The 18296-nt window shown below is 44.8% G+C and overlaps 1 protein-coding gene across 3 annotated transcripts in view; it reads left to right on the top strand.

The window, feature by feature from the left end:
- Window positions 1-18296, top strand: part of LOC146809663 (sulfotransferase 2A1-like) — a 552792-nt gene that overhangs the window by 231365 nt on the left and 303131 nt on the right. For all 3 annotated transcript variants that reach the window (XM_085616514.1, XM_085616513.1, XM_085616515.1), the window contains one exon: window positions 6627-6769. In XM_085616514.1, the coding sequence (XP_085472640.1) occupies window positions 6634-6769 (136 nt within the window). In that variant the 5' untranslated portion in view covers window positions 6627-6633. The remainder of the gene's footprint in view (window positions 1-6626; window positions 6770-18296) is intronic.

Raw genomic sequence — 18296 nt, 5'->3', positions numbered from 1 at the left:
CCCGAGTGCTCCGTGCTCGGTATCAAAGTTCAACATCCCCCTGAAGCTGTCGACATACAGTAGGCTGCATCCTGGACTGGTACTTGCTTCCTGGGCAGGTTTCCCGCTTTTAAGGAAGTGGCAACCGCAGAGCGTCAAGTTAGGAGAACTGAGGAGATTTTATACATGAATATATTGAATTCCCGTACAATACCCATTATTTTCTGCTTGCTCTATGGAACTTACGATAAGCGATTGGCCTGAGAGACTGACCTTTTCACCCAGTCCATTGTCAGCATTAAGTGGGTAAATGACGAAATGTCTGGTAAAATCTGCAGACAAAGCTTTTGGGTAGCATACGTAGGTAGATGTAGCGTGCAAAGGAGCCCACAAAATGATATAAAAAGGGAGCACCCACAGATATCGACGGACTACCTCGCCGTCTGTATGTAGGTTAACCGGCAGTGCAGGTTTTCCCCAAGAGCTGGGAGCTCTTGTCTTCCTTTGCTTAAAATGTCTTGCTCTGCTTTGCTTGAAGTATCTTATTCTATTTTACCTATATGAAATGTCATGTTATGTTTAACCATTGTTCTCTTTACTTTTGCATTTAAAAGATTTTGTATTGTAATTGCAGGAATGCTTGCTCTAAGAGTAAACGTGAGTGTTCCTAGGTAACATTTTCCTTGGTGTAACTTGTTTCTCATGATGCATTTATAGATGTGTTTTCTCTCTCTCTCTGTCAGTACATTAATTGAGATACAGAGAATATCATGACAGCTGTATGATTATCTGGATTCTGTATTTTGTACTTTATGTCTCTATTCTGCGGTTTCTTTGAAGTTGCATCTTCTCATTAAACTGCCATTGTATTCTGCCTCCAATTCCATGTCTCATATGTCTGTTTTCTTCATTTTTGGAGCAAGCGTTCCTAGGCACCCCGGCTCAAATTAAGGTGCCCCTTTTGTCCCTGACTCACTCTCCTGCTCAGTTCTGTGGTGGCTCCCGGGGATCTGGGGACCGCCCCTAGCTTCCTTGACCCGTAATAGATCTTGCCTCCAACAGCCTCTCTTGCAAGTCCTGTATTGTTGGTTTGTTGCCCCTGCCCCCCTTTCCACTGCCCTCCATAGTCTGTTGTGCTTCCACGGCCCTTCCTGCCTGCTCAGTGTGGTTAAATTGTTGCCTTTGCACCCTCTTACCTGCCTTCAATTTTCAGAGTCCGTGCCCCTGGCCTCTGCCTCTCAACAGTATCCTAATGAACAACTAGATTGCTAACATTCTATATTTATTACAAAAGTGTGGAACGCCTGACATCATCTTGATGTAATCAAAACTGTAATACCTAGAGCATTTCCTTTAGAAATTACATATATGAGAGGGTCTTATTGGCATCAAAATTATGGTTAGTGCTCTAAAAGGCTAAAATAAGGACATATTTTCTGAGTTTTCAAATAGCGACAAAGCACTTTTAAATTATTTGTTATCTTTATGTTTTTTTATCCAGTTGACCACTTGATTAAATGTTGCACTTAGGGGAGATGATGTGGTGTTACTTCCAGAACTGCAGACTTTGCAACTGGGGAACCAGGTTGAAGTTTCTGCTTCAGCTCGACATGCTGTGATTCTGGTCAAATCACTTAGTCTCCCCATGTCTACAACCAAAATGAATGTGTTCTTGTGTGATGTAACCAATGCTCATGTAAAGCACTCCAATACCTGACAAGTCTGCACTATATAACACTGCAAAAACACAAAATAATAAGTGTTTTGCACACTTCTGTTATTGGGCTATATTTGGGCTACATCTGGGTGATTTTGGGCTACATTTGGGCTCTTTTGTCTCCGGTGGCCATCTTGGGAGATTTATTTGTTATGAAGTTTCCTAATTTCCTCATGTACTGCAGTCTCCTCAGTAGGAAATGCTTTCAGTTTTTTACTTTGATTCCATCATGAAGGTATTCAGATATGTCACACATTTGCCATAAATTCTGAATGTTAGCACTCTAGTTGCTCATTAGATCATTGTAGTAAAACTACTGCACCATGGAAGTCTGCTCCTGGTATTAAAAGTGCATGTTTCAGTCTGCATGTCAGAATTTTTTTAATGAAATAGAAGAGGATTTGAGAAGTCACTCAAAATGTGCCCTCATTTTCTTTCTTCAGCATTAATCATAATTTCTATGGCAAAATGAACCTCCTCATTGTGTTCCTTTTTAAATTAAATGTTTTAAGTGTTACCAGTTTATTCCAATCAAGATGGCTTCAGGTGTGCCATACTTTTGTCATAATGAAGACAGTAAGCGCTCTAGTTGTTTTTAAGAACATTCTGGGACATTCTGTCATTGGGCTATACTTGGGCTACATCTGGGTGATATTTGGGCTACATTTGGGCTCTTTTGTCTCTGGTGGCCATCTTGGGAGACTTATTTGTTATGAAGTTTCCTAATTTCCTCATTTACTGCAGTCTCCTCAGTAGGAAATACTTTCAGTTTTTTACTTTGATTCCATCAAGAAGGCATTCAGATGTGTCACACATTTGCCATAAATTCAGAATGTTAGCACTCTTTTTGCTCATTAGATCACTGTAGTAAAGCTACTGCTCACCAGGGAAAACTGCTGCTGGTATTGAAAGTGCATGTTTCAGTCTGCATGTCAGAATTTTTTAATGAAATAGAAGAGGATTTGAGAAGTCACTCAAAATGTGCCCTAATTTTTCTTTCTGCAGCACTAATCATACTTTTTATTGAAAAATGAACCCCCTCATTTTGTTCCTTTTTAAATTAAATGTTTTAAGAGTTACCACTTTAATCCAAGCAAGATGGCTTCAGGTGTGCCATACGTTTATCATAAGTAGGACTGTTAGCGCTCTAGTAGTTCTTTGGAACACTCTGGGAAGCTGCAGTAGAACACAAAGGAATCAACTGACAGTCTCTGCCCTTGTTGGATGTACATGTTTTACTGAGAATGTCAGACTTCATTCTCACATGACTGAGAAAGATAATGTGAATTTACAGAAAATAAGCTCTCAGTTTAGCCTATAGATCACCTTCCAAACCTCTGTGGTAAAAGCATGAGAAAATATTTTTCTCTCAATCATGATATCCCAGCAGAAGGCTTTTTCACATGGTGAAATCACCTTAGAACATACCACAATTCCTAAAATGAGTATGGTACCATCAACAAATGATTTATAATGTAACTAAAGTCTTAAAACCTTCTATTAACTGCAATGCTTTTTAATGAGGTGCTATCATGTATATTGGTCCCAAGATGGCTGCCAACACTTCTTGGATGAAGTGCTGACAGCCAATCAGATCTCAGGATGAGATGTGTGGTTAGGCTCCGCCCACATATATATATGCTTTTAAATGCTATTTTCTCAGGATCTACTGAACAGATTTACACCAAACCTACAAAAGGCACTTCCTTGACCTGAGGACTACCTCTCTGCCAAATTTCAAGTAATTCTGTTCAGCCGTTCGGGCTGTAGCTCGTTCTAAAGGTCCTATGGAAAAATGCATGGGAAAAACGCGTTTTGGGACCCCCCTTTTATCTCAGCCCCCGCTTGACGAATCCCCCCGAGACTTTCAGGGTAGGAGCGGAGCGTAGCGCCCCACCTATTTTGAAAAATTCGCGAGGATTCGTCAACCGGCGCCAAAGTTATTCAAAATAGAATGTTGCGGATTTCCTATGGAAACGTGGTCCTAACTATAACTATCTACTGGCGACCGCCAGTAGATAATATATATATATATATGTGTATATGTATATGTAGAGAAAATAAAAAAAAACATAGGGTTGAGGTACATTAGACTTACAAATTTTCATTTAAAAAACCTTTGAAATTCAGTGACAAAACCATAGGTTTCAGGCACGTTATAGTCAGAAATTAGCATTTAAAAAACCATAGAAATTCACTAAAAAAACATTGGTTTCAGGCACGTTATAGTTAGAAATTAGCATTTAAAAAACCATAGAAATTCACTGAAAAAACCATAGGTTTCAGGAACGTTATAGTTAGTTGGACATTTCACTCGTACAAAACCATAGAAATTCCGATATTATATTTAGTTCAGCTAAATATAACTCGCGCCCCCGCAATGCACTGCTGATGATGTCACATATTACATCATTCATGACATGGTCAGTAAATGATGCTAACAGAGATATTTTTAACATCGATATTAACATTGATATTTTAGTAAATGATATTAACAACATAGATATTTTTTACATCAATTTTACTTACCTTAGAGAATCAATATTCTTGTCAACTATATTCCTGCATCACAATACTTGTGGAAAAACAACAGTTGATGGACAGAATGCAGAACAATGTCACCCGAGTACAGAGATCTGGGCCTAAATCCATCGCTTTTTTGCTCACCATGCCATTCCAGTTTGAATCTAGCCATATGCAAATCAGTCTTGACCATGTGCCTCATAGGTACAGTCCAGCCTGAACTGCCAAGCCAGGTCCTCCCTGGACTGGAAACGAGCATCCTAGGACCGGTTTCAGGGTTTCACCCCTCTTCTGCCAGGATAGCTTGATTCCAGTGGCATGGAGAGCACGGGACCCATGTCTGGGCATACCCTTCCCATTCAGGGTGACAAATGCAAAAACAGTTGATGGACACAATTCAGAACAATGTCATACATTCACACCAGTACAGAGATCTGGGCCTAAATCCATTGTTTTTTTGCTCACCATGCCGTTCCAGTTTGAACCCAGCCATATGCAAATCAGTCTTGACCATGTGCCTCATGATGGGTACAGTCCAGCCCGAACTGCCAAGCCAGGTCCTCCCTGGACTGGAAACAAGCATCCTAGGACCGGTTTCGGGGTTTCACCCCTCTTCAGCCAGGTTGGCTTGATTCCAGTGGCATGGATAGCACGGGACCCACGTCTGGGCATACCCTACCCACTCGGGGTGACAAATGCAAAAACAAAAGTTGATGGACAGAATGCAGAACAATGTCAAAATCATTTTTTTGGTCCTGAGGAAGAAAGCCAAGGGGATGGCTTCTGAAACATGTCGACCTTGTAGGAGGTGACTGATTATAGTACACCATCTACACTTCCCCACTTTTACTATTCTCAGCCAGGGAAGACAATAAAGTATTTTCGTTCCACTAGCCAGAGAATTTTTAACCATCTCACATTTTCTTTTCACGATCCCACGCACTACACATACTCACCAATCACTGAATAAAGTGCTCCTGCGCCTACGTAAGTTGTAGTACACCACGTCCCGTAGAGGGGCGGGAAGACCCCAATGATGAAGCATGACACTGAATCAGGTTTCAGTGTGTGAGGGGTATTTTACAATTTTTTGAATCATTGCCCTTCCCACAAATTGAGAGAAGGAGCTCTAATCCTTTTGCACCATTTTTCACGTATGACTAAACACTTCAAATAAAAATAAAATAGCAGCACACACATGGGTGCATATATGTTCACATAATACATTGTAGGATCCCTATATTGCATGATGCAGACTTGCTGGTTGAAATTTGGTTTTCTCAAAAGCTCGATAAATATTGAATTACCAAAAAAAAAAAACCTCTTCAGCCTTCCTTTCTCCAAGATACTTGTACATAGTACACCACAAGACCATAATGCGCGATATGAATACGAGGCCTTAAACATGTATGTGGGCCGGTGAAAAACTTGTGTGTCAAGTAATTGATGTTGGACAATAGTAGTAAATCATGTGACGTCTGTGAGTCAATTGAATTGTGTAATAGGACAGAGGTCATGAGCATACTGTTTGGTCTACTTGGAACTTTCCTATTGGCAGGAAATCTGGCTTAATGGTTATTTGCGTGGACCATGGAGAATAGATGGCCACTGTGACCTCAATAGGAACTTTGACCTACAGTGTGAAGATAAACTGGTTATAGATGTCTTCTCTGCCCTTTTTAGTGTTTATATCCATGTATACAATTTAAATAAGGCAATTCGGATGTTTGCCAAATTCTGGTGGGTGTCTGTCATTTAAATAACCCCTTCAGTCAAGGATTATGCTGGTGGCCTTTTTAAACCTTTATCTTGTTTCAAGAAATCTGACCTGGGCAAGCCATGATTAGCTGCCATCACGGTGTCGCATTAGGTGACGTCACCTCCCTGCGAGCACTGGTTTATGTTGCAGTTGAGGAGCATGGGTCCTCTCAAATGCATGGTGTGCACTTCGTAAATGATGAACAACTGAACAAATGAAAAAGCTGCTCACTGTTCCTAGCAGCCATTATAACAGTGCATCTCTATTACAGTGCATGGACACTTGAGCAGCCGTGTACTTCATTTGAGATACTCTCTTTGCAGACTAATGAATTAAAGCCAGGAGTTTGATGCTGAGAATAAACTGTCCTTGGCTACCTCATCTTTTGACTTTGTATGAAACAAAATATGTACTAATTACCAAGAATAGTCTAACATTTGGAGAAATTAACTGTTGCCTCTTCTTTTTACCACTGCATCAAAATCAATTGTTTTCGTATGATTTTGGTATTATTTTTTAATTATTATTCTGTGCTTTGTGCAAAAACATACCCTGTATTTGCAAAAAAGAATATATGCTGCCAAAGTGCTACAATAATTATCCATTAAAACCATAATAATTTTACTCTGGTTTGCTTAATTTCTGTAGCTACATCATGTCTGATGAATATATTTCCTACAAAGGCATCTTGTTTCACCCCTTGGCAAGCACAGCAACACATCTCAGCTCCGTAGAAAATGAGTTCCAGGTATTGGATGATGATGTCTTCAATATAACATACCCCAAGTCAGGTAAGGAGGAGGTGGAATTATACCCTTTTGAAATGCATTTTCTGCTTAAGTCACTTTTCTATTTGTGGTATTTGTGTTGGCCATGAAAAAAACTGAACAAACTATTCTGTATGATCTCTAAATACAAGCAATATCCGAGAGACAGTAGGTTCTTCTAGATATGAGGTACAGATGCCACTTTTCTTGAATCATAGTATGAAAGGTTTCTAGAAACATTATCTTATGAGAGAAGATTTAAGAAGAGTTTGTTCCGAGTACATCTTTGGCTCATTCAACAGAGGAGGACAGTTAGTTTACCTGGCTTTTACCGATTTGAATGCATGTGGTCACCATTTCTGTTCTGATGGGACTTTCCTAGGTAGATAGCGGTGAACTATGCACAGCATTCTAAGTCTATCTCCAGAAAAGAGTAACAGGATCTCATCATTCTAACACTGTAAAGGCAGTTAGAGAATACATAAAATGCAATTTTTAAACCCAGAAGCTTGCCTGTTAATTAAATTACTTTCCTGAAACCACTGCTAAGTATCCCTGCTTTGTAAAACATAAAGCACCTCCCGCCGCTTTAAGGCGACCCTCTCTAAAACCCGAGACAGGAGCTAAATTTCCTAAAATCTGCCAGGACAGCTGGTGGAAATCCAGGACCGTCCAGGCAAATCCAGGATGCCTGGTCACCCTGGTCAATGTGTGTATTCATACCTGTACACATCTTCTATAGATGATAGTTTCACTACAATGTGGACAGGGTAGAAGATGCAGCACAGCTCTATTGTGGCTCTTCTGTATTCACATGGTTTGCTTATGCCCTGACCTTTGTTTTGTTAGTGAGTGCTTCATGGAATGGAGATTGTGTTGGCTAATTCATTTGGGTGTTGACCTTCCTGTAAACCACAGCCTTTGAAACTCAGACTACACTCACCTGTGTTTTAGAGGCTAGTGTAATGCAAATCGATAATGTCACGAGATGCCGGTGATAATCAATGGCCACTAAAATGAATGAGTAATAAAAAAACATGATATTAGGGTTACTAATATTTTCTATTATTGGTGCTCGTTATCCCTGTTTTGCATACTTAACGGTTTCATTTAACTGGTTGCTTGAAACTGCCTTTGTTTGCAGATCAGAATTATGATTCAGTATGTATGGAATTTGGGGCCAGATGCCTAAAGCATTTTTCTCCTCGCAGAATCGGCCTGTTTGTGATTGCAAAAAATGCTTTTGCGATGCATCAAACCCAATTTTGCGATTAGGTAACCTGTTACCAAATAGCAAAATGGGTTTGCGAATCGCTATTTGAACGGGTCGTGTTTAGGACGTTCCTTCCAAATAGCGACTCCTAACAGTACGCATGATTGTTTTGTGACCGTGAATGCAGTCGCAAAATATTCGCATATTACCACCTACTTGAAATAGGTGGTAAGACATTCGCAAATGGGAAGGGGTCCTCAAGGAACCCCTTCCCTTTCGTGAATGTTTGTAGAAGCATTTTTAAGAGCAGGCAGTGGTCCCACGGACCACTGCCTACTCTTAAAAAATGAAAAGAAATCTTTTCATTTTTCTTTTTGAAAAGCATCTCGTTTTCCTTTAAGGAAAATGGGCTGCTTTACAAAAAAATGATTGCTTTATTTAAAAGCAATCACACAGACATGGTGCTCTGCTGATCTCAGCAGGCCACCATCCATGTGATTTTTGCAATTCCTAGGGGGTCTCAAATTGCGACCTACCTCATTAATATTCATGAGGTAGGTCATTTGCAATTCCTTAGGAATCGCAGAAAGTGTACTGCACACTTTCATGCATGCCGTTTTGCGATTCCCTAATTGTGAATCGCAAAGATTCGCAATTAGGGAATGGCAAAACATCTTTTTGATGCATCTGGCCCCAAGTCTTTGCATAGCAAGACAATAACTTTCTTTTATGTAATTGTTATTATTCTGCATGGGATGGAGAAGGAGCACTTTTTGCATAAGTGCTGTGTGCCTGGGTAGTGCCTCGGCCCTGCAACTGCATACATATGGAGGAGATCCTATTAGCTGACTGCTACTGTGATCTTGAGGAGCTTTATGGGCACTATGCAAACCTCCTCTCCCTGAATTTCAGGAGGCAGCTATGGCAGCATGCCCATGTGGGAAGGAGCCCGCTACCCTTCTGTGCCCAGGAGATGGATGGAATTAAATTTGGTGCCAGGGGATCACATTGCTGTTGGGGCCGATCATAGTGTGCTGGCATGGGTAAAAAATATTGAATCTATCTGGAGCACATATGACGGTTCTGTCATCTTGTCCACATTGAAACAAGCCAACTACTCCCTATCCCAGCAGGTGAAGCATTGTACCTTGAGTTGTGGAGTCATAAAACAAGTCATTTTACCTGGGGGAGTACCAAGCTTTCCAAGATAAAAGGTTTTCATTATAGGCGACAGCAGAACTGGGCAAGTGTTTGGGTAGTAGGAAGTGGCTGGCGAAGCAGAGAGAAGTAGAGAAGCTCACAGACACTAATATTTCAACATATCCCCAGTATGCACAACTATCCCTCTCCTACACAGTGGAAGTTGGGTAACCCATGTCACCCTGAGGGACAGATAGACTGATCAGGCAGTCCCTTTACCCAACAATTGGAAGCCAATTCACAACAGAGAGCCTCAGAATAGTATCTGGAAGAGGATATGTGGTGGTTTCCAAACATGTACTGTCTAACCATTTTAGATGTGGTTAGCCCATGATGAAAACAATCATGTTTAATCAGCATTAAACTGACATCATTTTAGGGAGCAGTTGTTGCCTTATTCTTTCTGGGCCTTTTTTCAGTTTTGTTGGTGGTCACCCCTCTGTCCAGCGCTTTAATTCATGGGGATAGGTGGAGGGACAAAGAAATGAGCATCTGTGAATTTCACTACCTCTATTTGACATATGGTGATTTTTAAGATGTTCTGGACTTAGATCACTAGCATTTTGGAACACTGGGCCAGTAAAGCATGCCCTTTACCCCCGAACCATGGTGACTCCTTGCAAACACTAGTTAGCACATTTGCCTTTTTGATCAATCCATGTGCAAAGCGTGCAAGAGTATCATGAAGGGGAAATGTCCAATGCTGGATACAATGTGACTTTACACTACCCATGTGTGGGATTTTACTCCCATGGCAGAAAGGCTGACAAGAACACCTGTGGCACTGATGGCACTATTGAAGTGATACCATATCAGGCTAAAACCGTTTGTTTTTGAGATTTTAGGCCTTCTCTATCATTCAGTAAGACATGCAAAGCGTGCCTCACTGACCCCAAGGCCCAGCAGACAGCGTTCAGAGGGGAACATAGAAGCTGTTCAAAAATTGCATATATTTGTATTTAAATATTCACGATGCACAGCATATACCAAGCAAATAAGTTTAGTTCCTGGGTGCAGTAAAGTCAGATTATGTATGGGAACACCAAGAGTGTTGGAATAGATTAAGATGGTTTCTCAAAATGAATGAGGTGAAAAAACAGAGGTTTACATCCTAACAGCCAAGGGAGATAATGCTCGGCAAGAAATTCATTTTTCAAGGTCAATGACAGTGCAAATAGAATGAGGAGGTCACAGGGACCCAGAACAATGTTATTCTTTTTTTTAGTTGAATATTTTTTATTGGAGATAAGAAAAACACAGGATTACAAATATAAACTTAGTCAATAACGATCAAAATGTAAGCATACAAGTGTATATAAATAGTAACTGCACAATAGGTGAATTATATAGAAAAGGTTACAGAATATGTAAACATTTATATTAATGTGCCTAAAATGGTGACAATTATAAAAAGAGAGCATACCTAAGGAAAAATAGATAAAACTATTATACTACAGTGGTATACAAAGAGCCTGTGTAAATGTTAGAATGAATATAATACATAAAGAGGAAGTTAATTTTTATTAGAGGAAAGAGAAAAGAAAAAATGAGAGGAAGCGAGAAGAAGAAGAAAAGAAAAGACTAAGGAAGAGAAAAGAGAGAAAGGAAGAGAAGGAGAACTAAATAATAAGGGTAGAAAGAGATTATAATGTTGACAGAAAAGTCGTAAAGGGTAGCCATAATAAGTCAGATTTAATTTGTAGGTGGATGGAAGATTGAGCAATAGAGGCAATTCTATGTTCATCACATATATAGTTCCACCAGTGTAAAAAGGATAATTTAGAACTGTCTTTCCAGCAGGTTAGTATAACTTTAAAAGCCACAGCAAGAAATACATCAAATAAAGGTGATGTGGAAGAAACTTGAGCAAAATCAGGCGACATAGTGCCTAAAAATACATTATCAATATTAAATTGTATTTTGTAAGAAAAAATCAGTGTACATTTTGACCATATAGCATCCCAGAAAGCATAAACCTTAGGACAATAGAACAATAAATGTAATAAAGAACCTTCAGCATTAAGACAAGACCAACAAGATGACGTGACAGAGCGGTTGAACTTATGTAACATAAGGGGAGTAATGACAACTCTATTATAAATAAAGTATAGGGACTGTGTGAGATTAGCAGCTTTGGAAGTCTTGAATAGTTTCTGCCAAAACTTATCCCATTGCGATAGAGACAGTGTCCTGTTCCCACTCGAGTTCAACCTTAGATTTATTCCGTGTGCCAACAGGGGTAGATAAAGATTTATAGATAAAAGAGGCACTAGGAATAGTATCAGTAGAATCTTGATATAGTGAAGTATCAGGAATAAAGGAAGTAGGAGTTGGTAGAGAGAGGAATTTCTGTACACACCCCTGTAGTATTGGAGCTAAAGTATCATACTGCTGAATACAGGAATCAGGTAATTGAAAAGACTCTTGCAACTGATGGAAAGAAAGAATGACATTATTGACAATCATTTGGTGTACATAAAAAAGACCCTTTTCTTTCCATTGTTTGTAGTAAAATGATTTGTGACGAAACTTAATATATTTATTAAACCAAAGTGAGTACGCTAGAAAAGATTGATAATTATCCAAATTGTCAAAGAAAAGTGTATGTAACAAAAATTGAGAAGGTTTCAAAATGGGGTATTTGGAAATAAAAGTACAATTAGTCATGTGAACAACATCTCGTATTGAAAAGTCATTTAACAGTGAGCATTCAACATTAACCCATGAAGGTTTAGGTAAATCCTGATAATCTTTAGACAGAGCATAAAATTGACGAATCAGAAAGGCATTATGGTATAAATTAAAATCGGGGAATCTTACCCCCCCCCCTCATTTTTAGGACGAATCAGTTTAGAGAAAGCAATACGTGTATGTTTGTTATTCCAGAGAAATTTAGTGCATAACTGTTAGAAATGGGATTTCTGGTTGGCTGAGGCTTGCGCCAAAGCCAGGCAGAAACCACCACTCTAGTCAGGGCAAGGAAGTTACACGCCAAAGATAACCCCTGCTCACCCCCTTGGTAGCTTGGCACGAGCAGACAGGCTTATCCCTGAGGCGATGTGTAAAGCGTTTGCGCGCGCACCCAGCAACAACACCCAAGGCCCACCACAAAGGAAACTCCACACAAGGTATTCTATAAAAATAACCTTTGTATTATACACAACACATTAGATAAAAACACACACTCTACAATGTGCCAACAGGCACGGGCAGAATTTACAAGGGATTATATATACAGGGGACAGGGCCACCTGGACCACTGTCCGGAATTAGCACTCTTAGAACATAGGAAATAAAATTACTGTTGCACAAAATTACACCTAGCACACAACCAGTCACTACTGGTATCAGGTAAGTACCACCTACGCAACCCTAACCACCTTAGGAAAATATTGCGCAGGGAATCAGGACCTCACTGGCACCACCTGTACTAGGGAGAAAACAACCACCTAAGTATCACAATACCTGTAGGGGTCTAAGCACATAAACACATGATGCATAACATTCAGAGGTGTAAAGCAAAGCACATGACGCAAAAACACATTCAGAGGTGCAGGGAAACACAATTGCGCAAGAACTCACATAAGCCACTACCTGTGGCAGTCCCAGGCCAACTGGCCGTGAAGGGGCAAGGGCGCCCTGTGTCCAAATGTTAGGGCAAGGCTGCGCAAGCTGCGCCAGCCAAAACACAGAGGCTACAACCTAAACGTAGCAGTTGCCCACTAAGTGCTGGGCAACTGGAGAAATGCTGGGGCCAACGTTGGAGCCTCCCAGGGCTCTGAAACAAATGAAATGCCCCCTAGTGCCTCGCAGGCTCTAAATAACAATGGGCTCCTACGTTGGAGCGGCCCGCTGCCTTCCGGGGCCGCTCGTAACTGGAAAGGAATGCCCCCGTAAGGTGGAGCCTCGATGGGCTCAAAGAGAAATGCCCCCGTTCGTTGGAGCGCTCCGGGCGCTCTGAGCACACAGATGCCCTGTACACGTTGGAGCCACGGGGCTCTGGACACAAGAATGCCCCCAAAAGGTTGGAGTCCCCCTCAGGGGACTCTTGAGTAATGCCCCCGTTTGGAGCGGCCCGCACTTGCAGCGCCGCTGTGGAGACCAGGGGCAGAGTCACCGACCACGCGGAATCCCACTCACCTGGGACTCCCGCGTTGTCTCCGCTTCCGGCCGCACTTCGGCCGGGCCACGTCGCGCTGCCTCGCTCTCCGGTTCTTGTGGAGTTCTCGGATCGCGGGAGACTTCCGCCTTCCAGATCGACGAGCCTCCGGTTGCTTGGCAACCTGCAACGCTGGGGCCAATCCCAGCGCGGCAGGTTTTGGACGTAGGCGGGCCCACGGACACAGCTCCTGCGGGGTTCCCGGGCCGGCGGCCGGGATTTTCAACACGGGGTAGGCTGCCGTTATTCTGCACAAAGTCCCTGGCGGGGTGGGCACCCGCTAGGGATATTCACTGTCCAATACAGCGGGGTAGGCACCCGCCCACACGGCACAATAGCAGGGAATCCCTACGTCGGGGTTCCCTTGCCAATAATTGCAGCGCCGCGCTGCTGGCCCCAAATAAAGCGCTACCAGCGCTAGAGGTGAAACACAGAGCGCTTCCAGGCGCGCAGGAGAAAGAAAAGCGCTTCCAGGCGCTTAGGGGTGTAAATAAAGCGCTCCCAGCGCTTTAAGCAGGATAATAACAAAGTCCAGCAAAGAGTCTCCCCTGCACACAGCAAGGCAGGGGTGGGGGACAAGGCTGGACCCAGAGCCAGCTCACTGGGCCTCCAGGCAGGGAGGTAGTCCAAGTGGCGGTCCTCTGGTCCAGCAGCAGCAGCAGCCCCCCTCAGATAGGATCCTGGCAGAGAACAGTTTCTGTGGGGACACAGCCCCATTTTTATACAGGCAAACCCTTTGTTCTGGGTTCAGGGTGAGGGGGAAAACCAGTCGCAGCTGGTTGGGGAGCACCCTTGATGTGCTCAGCCCCTCACTCTATTCACTGGAAGGGCTAGGGTCGTCAGTCGCACCACAGGGGGCGGGGCCAGCATTGTGTTTGGAAAACCCTGTCCTATTCAGGACCCAGGTGGACTCCTCCCACCCATCTAGCTGCTGATCTCCCCATTCACCACTGGGTGACTCATCCTGACACTGGGGAATCCCTAGCCCGTCACATGACACGACCAGCCAATCACGCGACAGACACACTGCACACCGAAGTGCCCACTTCTAGAAGTGGCACTTCCACACTAGGTACATGCACGCCGCACACATCATCGCGCAGCATTCACTCCCACGAGTCCGCACATACCAAACTCGGGCCTGCACACCCCACGCATCAGGAACTACTAGGGACACATACATTCCCCATGCATTCCTATGGGAGGGCAGGCCTATCTCACCACATGCACTCAGAGCACGCACGCACTTTACCCTGGGACACAGGGAAAGTGCGCAGAAACCAAACAATCACCACACCAAGTCACCAGTAAAAATCAAAAAAGTTCAGGGGTGAACCTGCCAGAAGGGCCAAGTCCAACACAACCCCCTTCCAGCCAAAACGCAGGGCAGCCCAATCACCACCGTGATGGACTTCCCTGCTTGGGGCGATAGAACACGGACGCGGGCCCGCAACTGCAGGGACACCCTCCGGTTCTACGCCACGGCGAACCCATGGAATTTTTCCTAACACCACTGTCTGGACCAACTGGGCTACCCCACTGGTACTCCCAAGTTGTCCGCGGCCAAGACCAGGCCCTAGGCCACCCAGGTGCCACTGGTCTTTGCCTAACCACAGAGTGGGGGGTAGTAACCCCTGGCACATAGCGGCCATTCTCCACTCTTCCTCTCTGAAAGACAGGACTAGACTGCCACTGGTTCTCCAGCCTAGGGTCTACACCCTCAGGCGGACCAGGAGTCTCAGGGAAGGCTCTCCTCCCCCTACCTCTTCTCCTAGGGTTCCTCCTCCTCTGGCGAGGGGTACACCTAGAACGCCATTCCAACCCAGGGTTTAACCCCTCAGGTTGTACCGGGGGCAGAGGTGGGCTCTCCCACCCTCTGCACCCCCTTCCAGAACCCTGCTCCCTACCAACTGGGGCGGTACCTCTGGAAGAAGAACTGGTCGGGACGCTGATTACAGACGTCCCACCCTTCAGGTCAGGCTGATCCCGAACCTGGCCTTCCAACCTCCGGCCTAGAACCTTTGGTGGAATAATTGCCTGGCACTCCAGGACTTCTGGGGATCTCCACTCCATCCCCCTGAGGCTATCAAATGACACGTATGTCGAGCGACTGTCTGTCTGGCGCTGATCTCCCGTCCCCTGTCCACCTGACAGTGCGCGGAGATCCCCCAGAACAGAAGTGGTGTCACCCTGGTCACTACACGGGAACCTAGCCCAACTGGGAAGTCCCTGACCCACCGGCTCTTCCACTGGGGAACTCATCCCCCAATCACTCACGCTGGACTCCTGTACCCTCCCTACCGGAGCGGTACTGCCAGACTCCAGAACCACAGGAGCCCTGGTTACAGGTGCCCCAGGTCCTCCACTCACTAAGAGATCTTCCTCAAGTGGACTAACAGGACAGCCTAGGTCCCCAACTTGGTGTTCCCTCATGAAACCATCCAAGTCCTGAGGCAGGGTTTTGGGCGTCTGGGGACCCTCGGTCACCCCCTCACTCCTGCTCCACTGAGCCAGGCAGCGAGCCCCTACACCCTCCTCGCTATCCTGGGACCTAGCTGGGCTACACTGAGCCTCCTCCACCACGCTGGGCTGGAGGATCTCTGACCCACTATTGTTGGAATCACTCACTAATGACACTAGAGAACCTCTGGCCCTTTCCCAGCGGTCTGCTTCCTCTGCAAGTTCAAATGGACAAAAAGAGTTATACCTCAACAGGTGTTGGCGCAACCCTGGAGAACAACTACTGAGCATCTGCTCCTTGATAATCATATTTAGTACTCCATCCAAATCCTGCTCCGGGTTAAACACCAACCAGTCCACCAGTGCATCATGACATTCCTCCACAGCCTCCTCCCAAGACTGGTGAGACAGCTTCTTACTGCCCCTGAACTTCAACCTACATTCCTCCTCTCGGGAACAAGGTACCACACTCGGGGGACTGGGACTCTCTGTACTGCACTTTATATCGCTGCCCCCCCTGGACTCCACCCTCACTGGGGAATCCAGAAAACTACCACTATACTCAGGGGACAAGGAAAGGGATGAGGCGCTATCTCCTACGCTGGACCCAGCAAGGGACTCCCTACCTACGGGGTCCTCACTCTCTACTGGAGTCCAGGTACTGTCATCTTCTTCTAAATCTTCAGGGCTCCCCACGGACCCACCACCCTCCAGGTGTGAGGCCCGGGCCCTTTCTTCCTCACTGCGCTCACGTTCCCATTCATCTGCTTGCCATCCAATCATGTAGTTCCTCAATTCGTACACAGTGTCTGACTCGCTCACCCCTATGTTTCTCTCTCTACAGAACCTTTCCAACTCCTGCATACTGTAATAAACGAGATCACTGAGATCAAAAGCAGGCTCCATTCTGGCAGACGTTCTAGAGAAAAGATCACACAGGGAACCTAGGGGTCTGAGCTTAACAGGAGTACACACTTCACAAAAAGACTCAGCAAGCTCTCTAACCCAGAGAACTCACACTCACTTGCCTAGTGCCACACACCATTCATCCACACACAACCCTCCCTTCGGACTGGTAAGGCAGTTTCTACCACCCCTGATTCCTCAACCTGACCACCACGTGACACAGGTACCAACTCTGGGCGCAGGGCGGGAGACAAATGTACTGGACACTATTACGCTGCCACCACTGGATCCCACCCTCTGGTGAATCCAGAAAATACAATGCACTAAGGGGGATGATCTACCCTCCCGAGCTAGGGACACCTAACTCACAGTGCACAAAAACACATTTCCAAGGAAATGACAATTAAAAACAATTTTAAAACAATAATCCCTATACCATGTGATTTATCTAAATGCAGAGTTTTGTAGTGCGGCCAGTTGCCGCTGCGGTACAGCGCAAACGCAAGTCCAAATCCCACCGCTGATCACCAATGTTAGAAATGGGATTTCTGGTTGGCTGAGGCTTGCGCCAAAGCCAGGCAGAAACCACCACTCTAGTCAGGGCAAGGAAGTTACACGCCAAAGATAACCCCTGCTCACCCCCTTGGTAGCTTGGCACGAGCAGACAGGCTTATCCCTGAGGCGATGTGTAAAGCGTTTGCGCGCGCACCCAGCAACAACACCCAAGGCCCACCACAAAGGAAACTCCACACAAGGTATTCTATAAAAATAACCTTTGTATTATACACAACACATTAGATAAAAACACACACTCTACAATGTGCCAACAGGCACGGGCAGAATTTACAAGGGATTATATATACAGGGGACAGGGCCACCTGGACCACTGTCCGGAATTAGCACTCTTAGAACATAGGAAATAAAATCACTGTTGCACAAAATTACACCTAGCACACAACCAGTCACTACTGGTATCAGGTAAGTACCACCTACGCAACCCTAACCACCTTAGGAAAATATTGCGCAGGGAATCAGGACCTCACTGGCACCACCTGTACTAGGGAGAAAACAACCACCTAAGTATCACAATACCTGTAGGGGTCTAAGCACATAAACACATGATGCATAACATTCAGAGGTGTAAAGCAAAGCACATGACGCAAAAACACATTCAGAGGTGCAGGGAAACACAATTGCGCAAGAACTCACATAAGCCACTACCTGTGGCAGTCCCAGGCCAACTGGCCGTGAAGGGGCAAGGGCGCCCTGTGTCCAAATGTTAGGGCAAGGCTGCGCAAGCTGCGCCAGCCAAAACACAGAGGCTACAACCTAAACGTAGCAGTTGCCCACTAAGTGCTGGGCAACTGGAGAAATGCTGGGGCCAACGTTGGAGCCTCCCAGGGCTCTGAAACAAATGAAATGCCCCCTAGTGCCTCGCAGGCTCTAAATAACAATGGGCTCCTACGTTGGAGCGGCCCGCTGCCTTCCGGGGCCGCTCGTAACTGGAAAGGAATGCCCCCATAAGGTGGAGCCTCGATGGGCTCAAAGAGAAATGCCCCCGTTCGTTGGAGCGCTCCGGGCGCTCTGAGCACACAGATGCCCTGTACACGTTG

Source organism: Triturus cristatus, chromosome 7, assembly GCF_964204655.1.
Source record: "Triturus cristatus chromosome 7, aTriCri1.1, whole genome shotgun sequence".
Classification (NCBI taxonomy): Eukaryota; Metazoa; Chordata; class Amphibia; order Caudata; family Salamandridae; genus Triturus; species Triturus cristatus.
The sequence above is the reverse complement of the archived record's forward strand: the minus strand, read 5'-3'. Positions and strand labels throughout refer to the sequence as shown.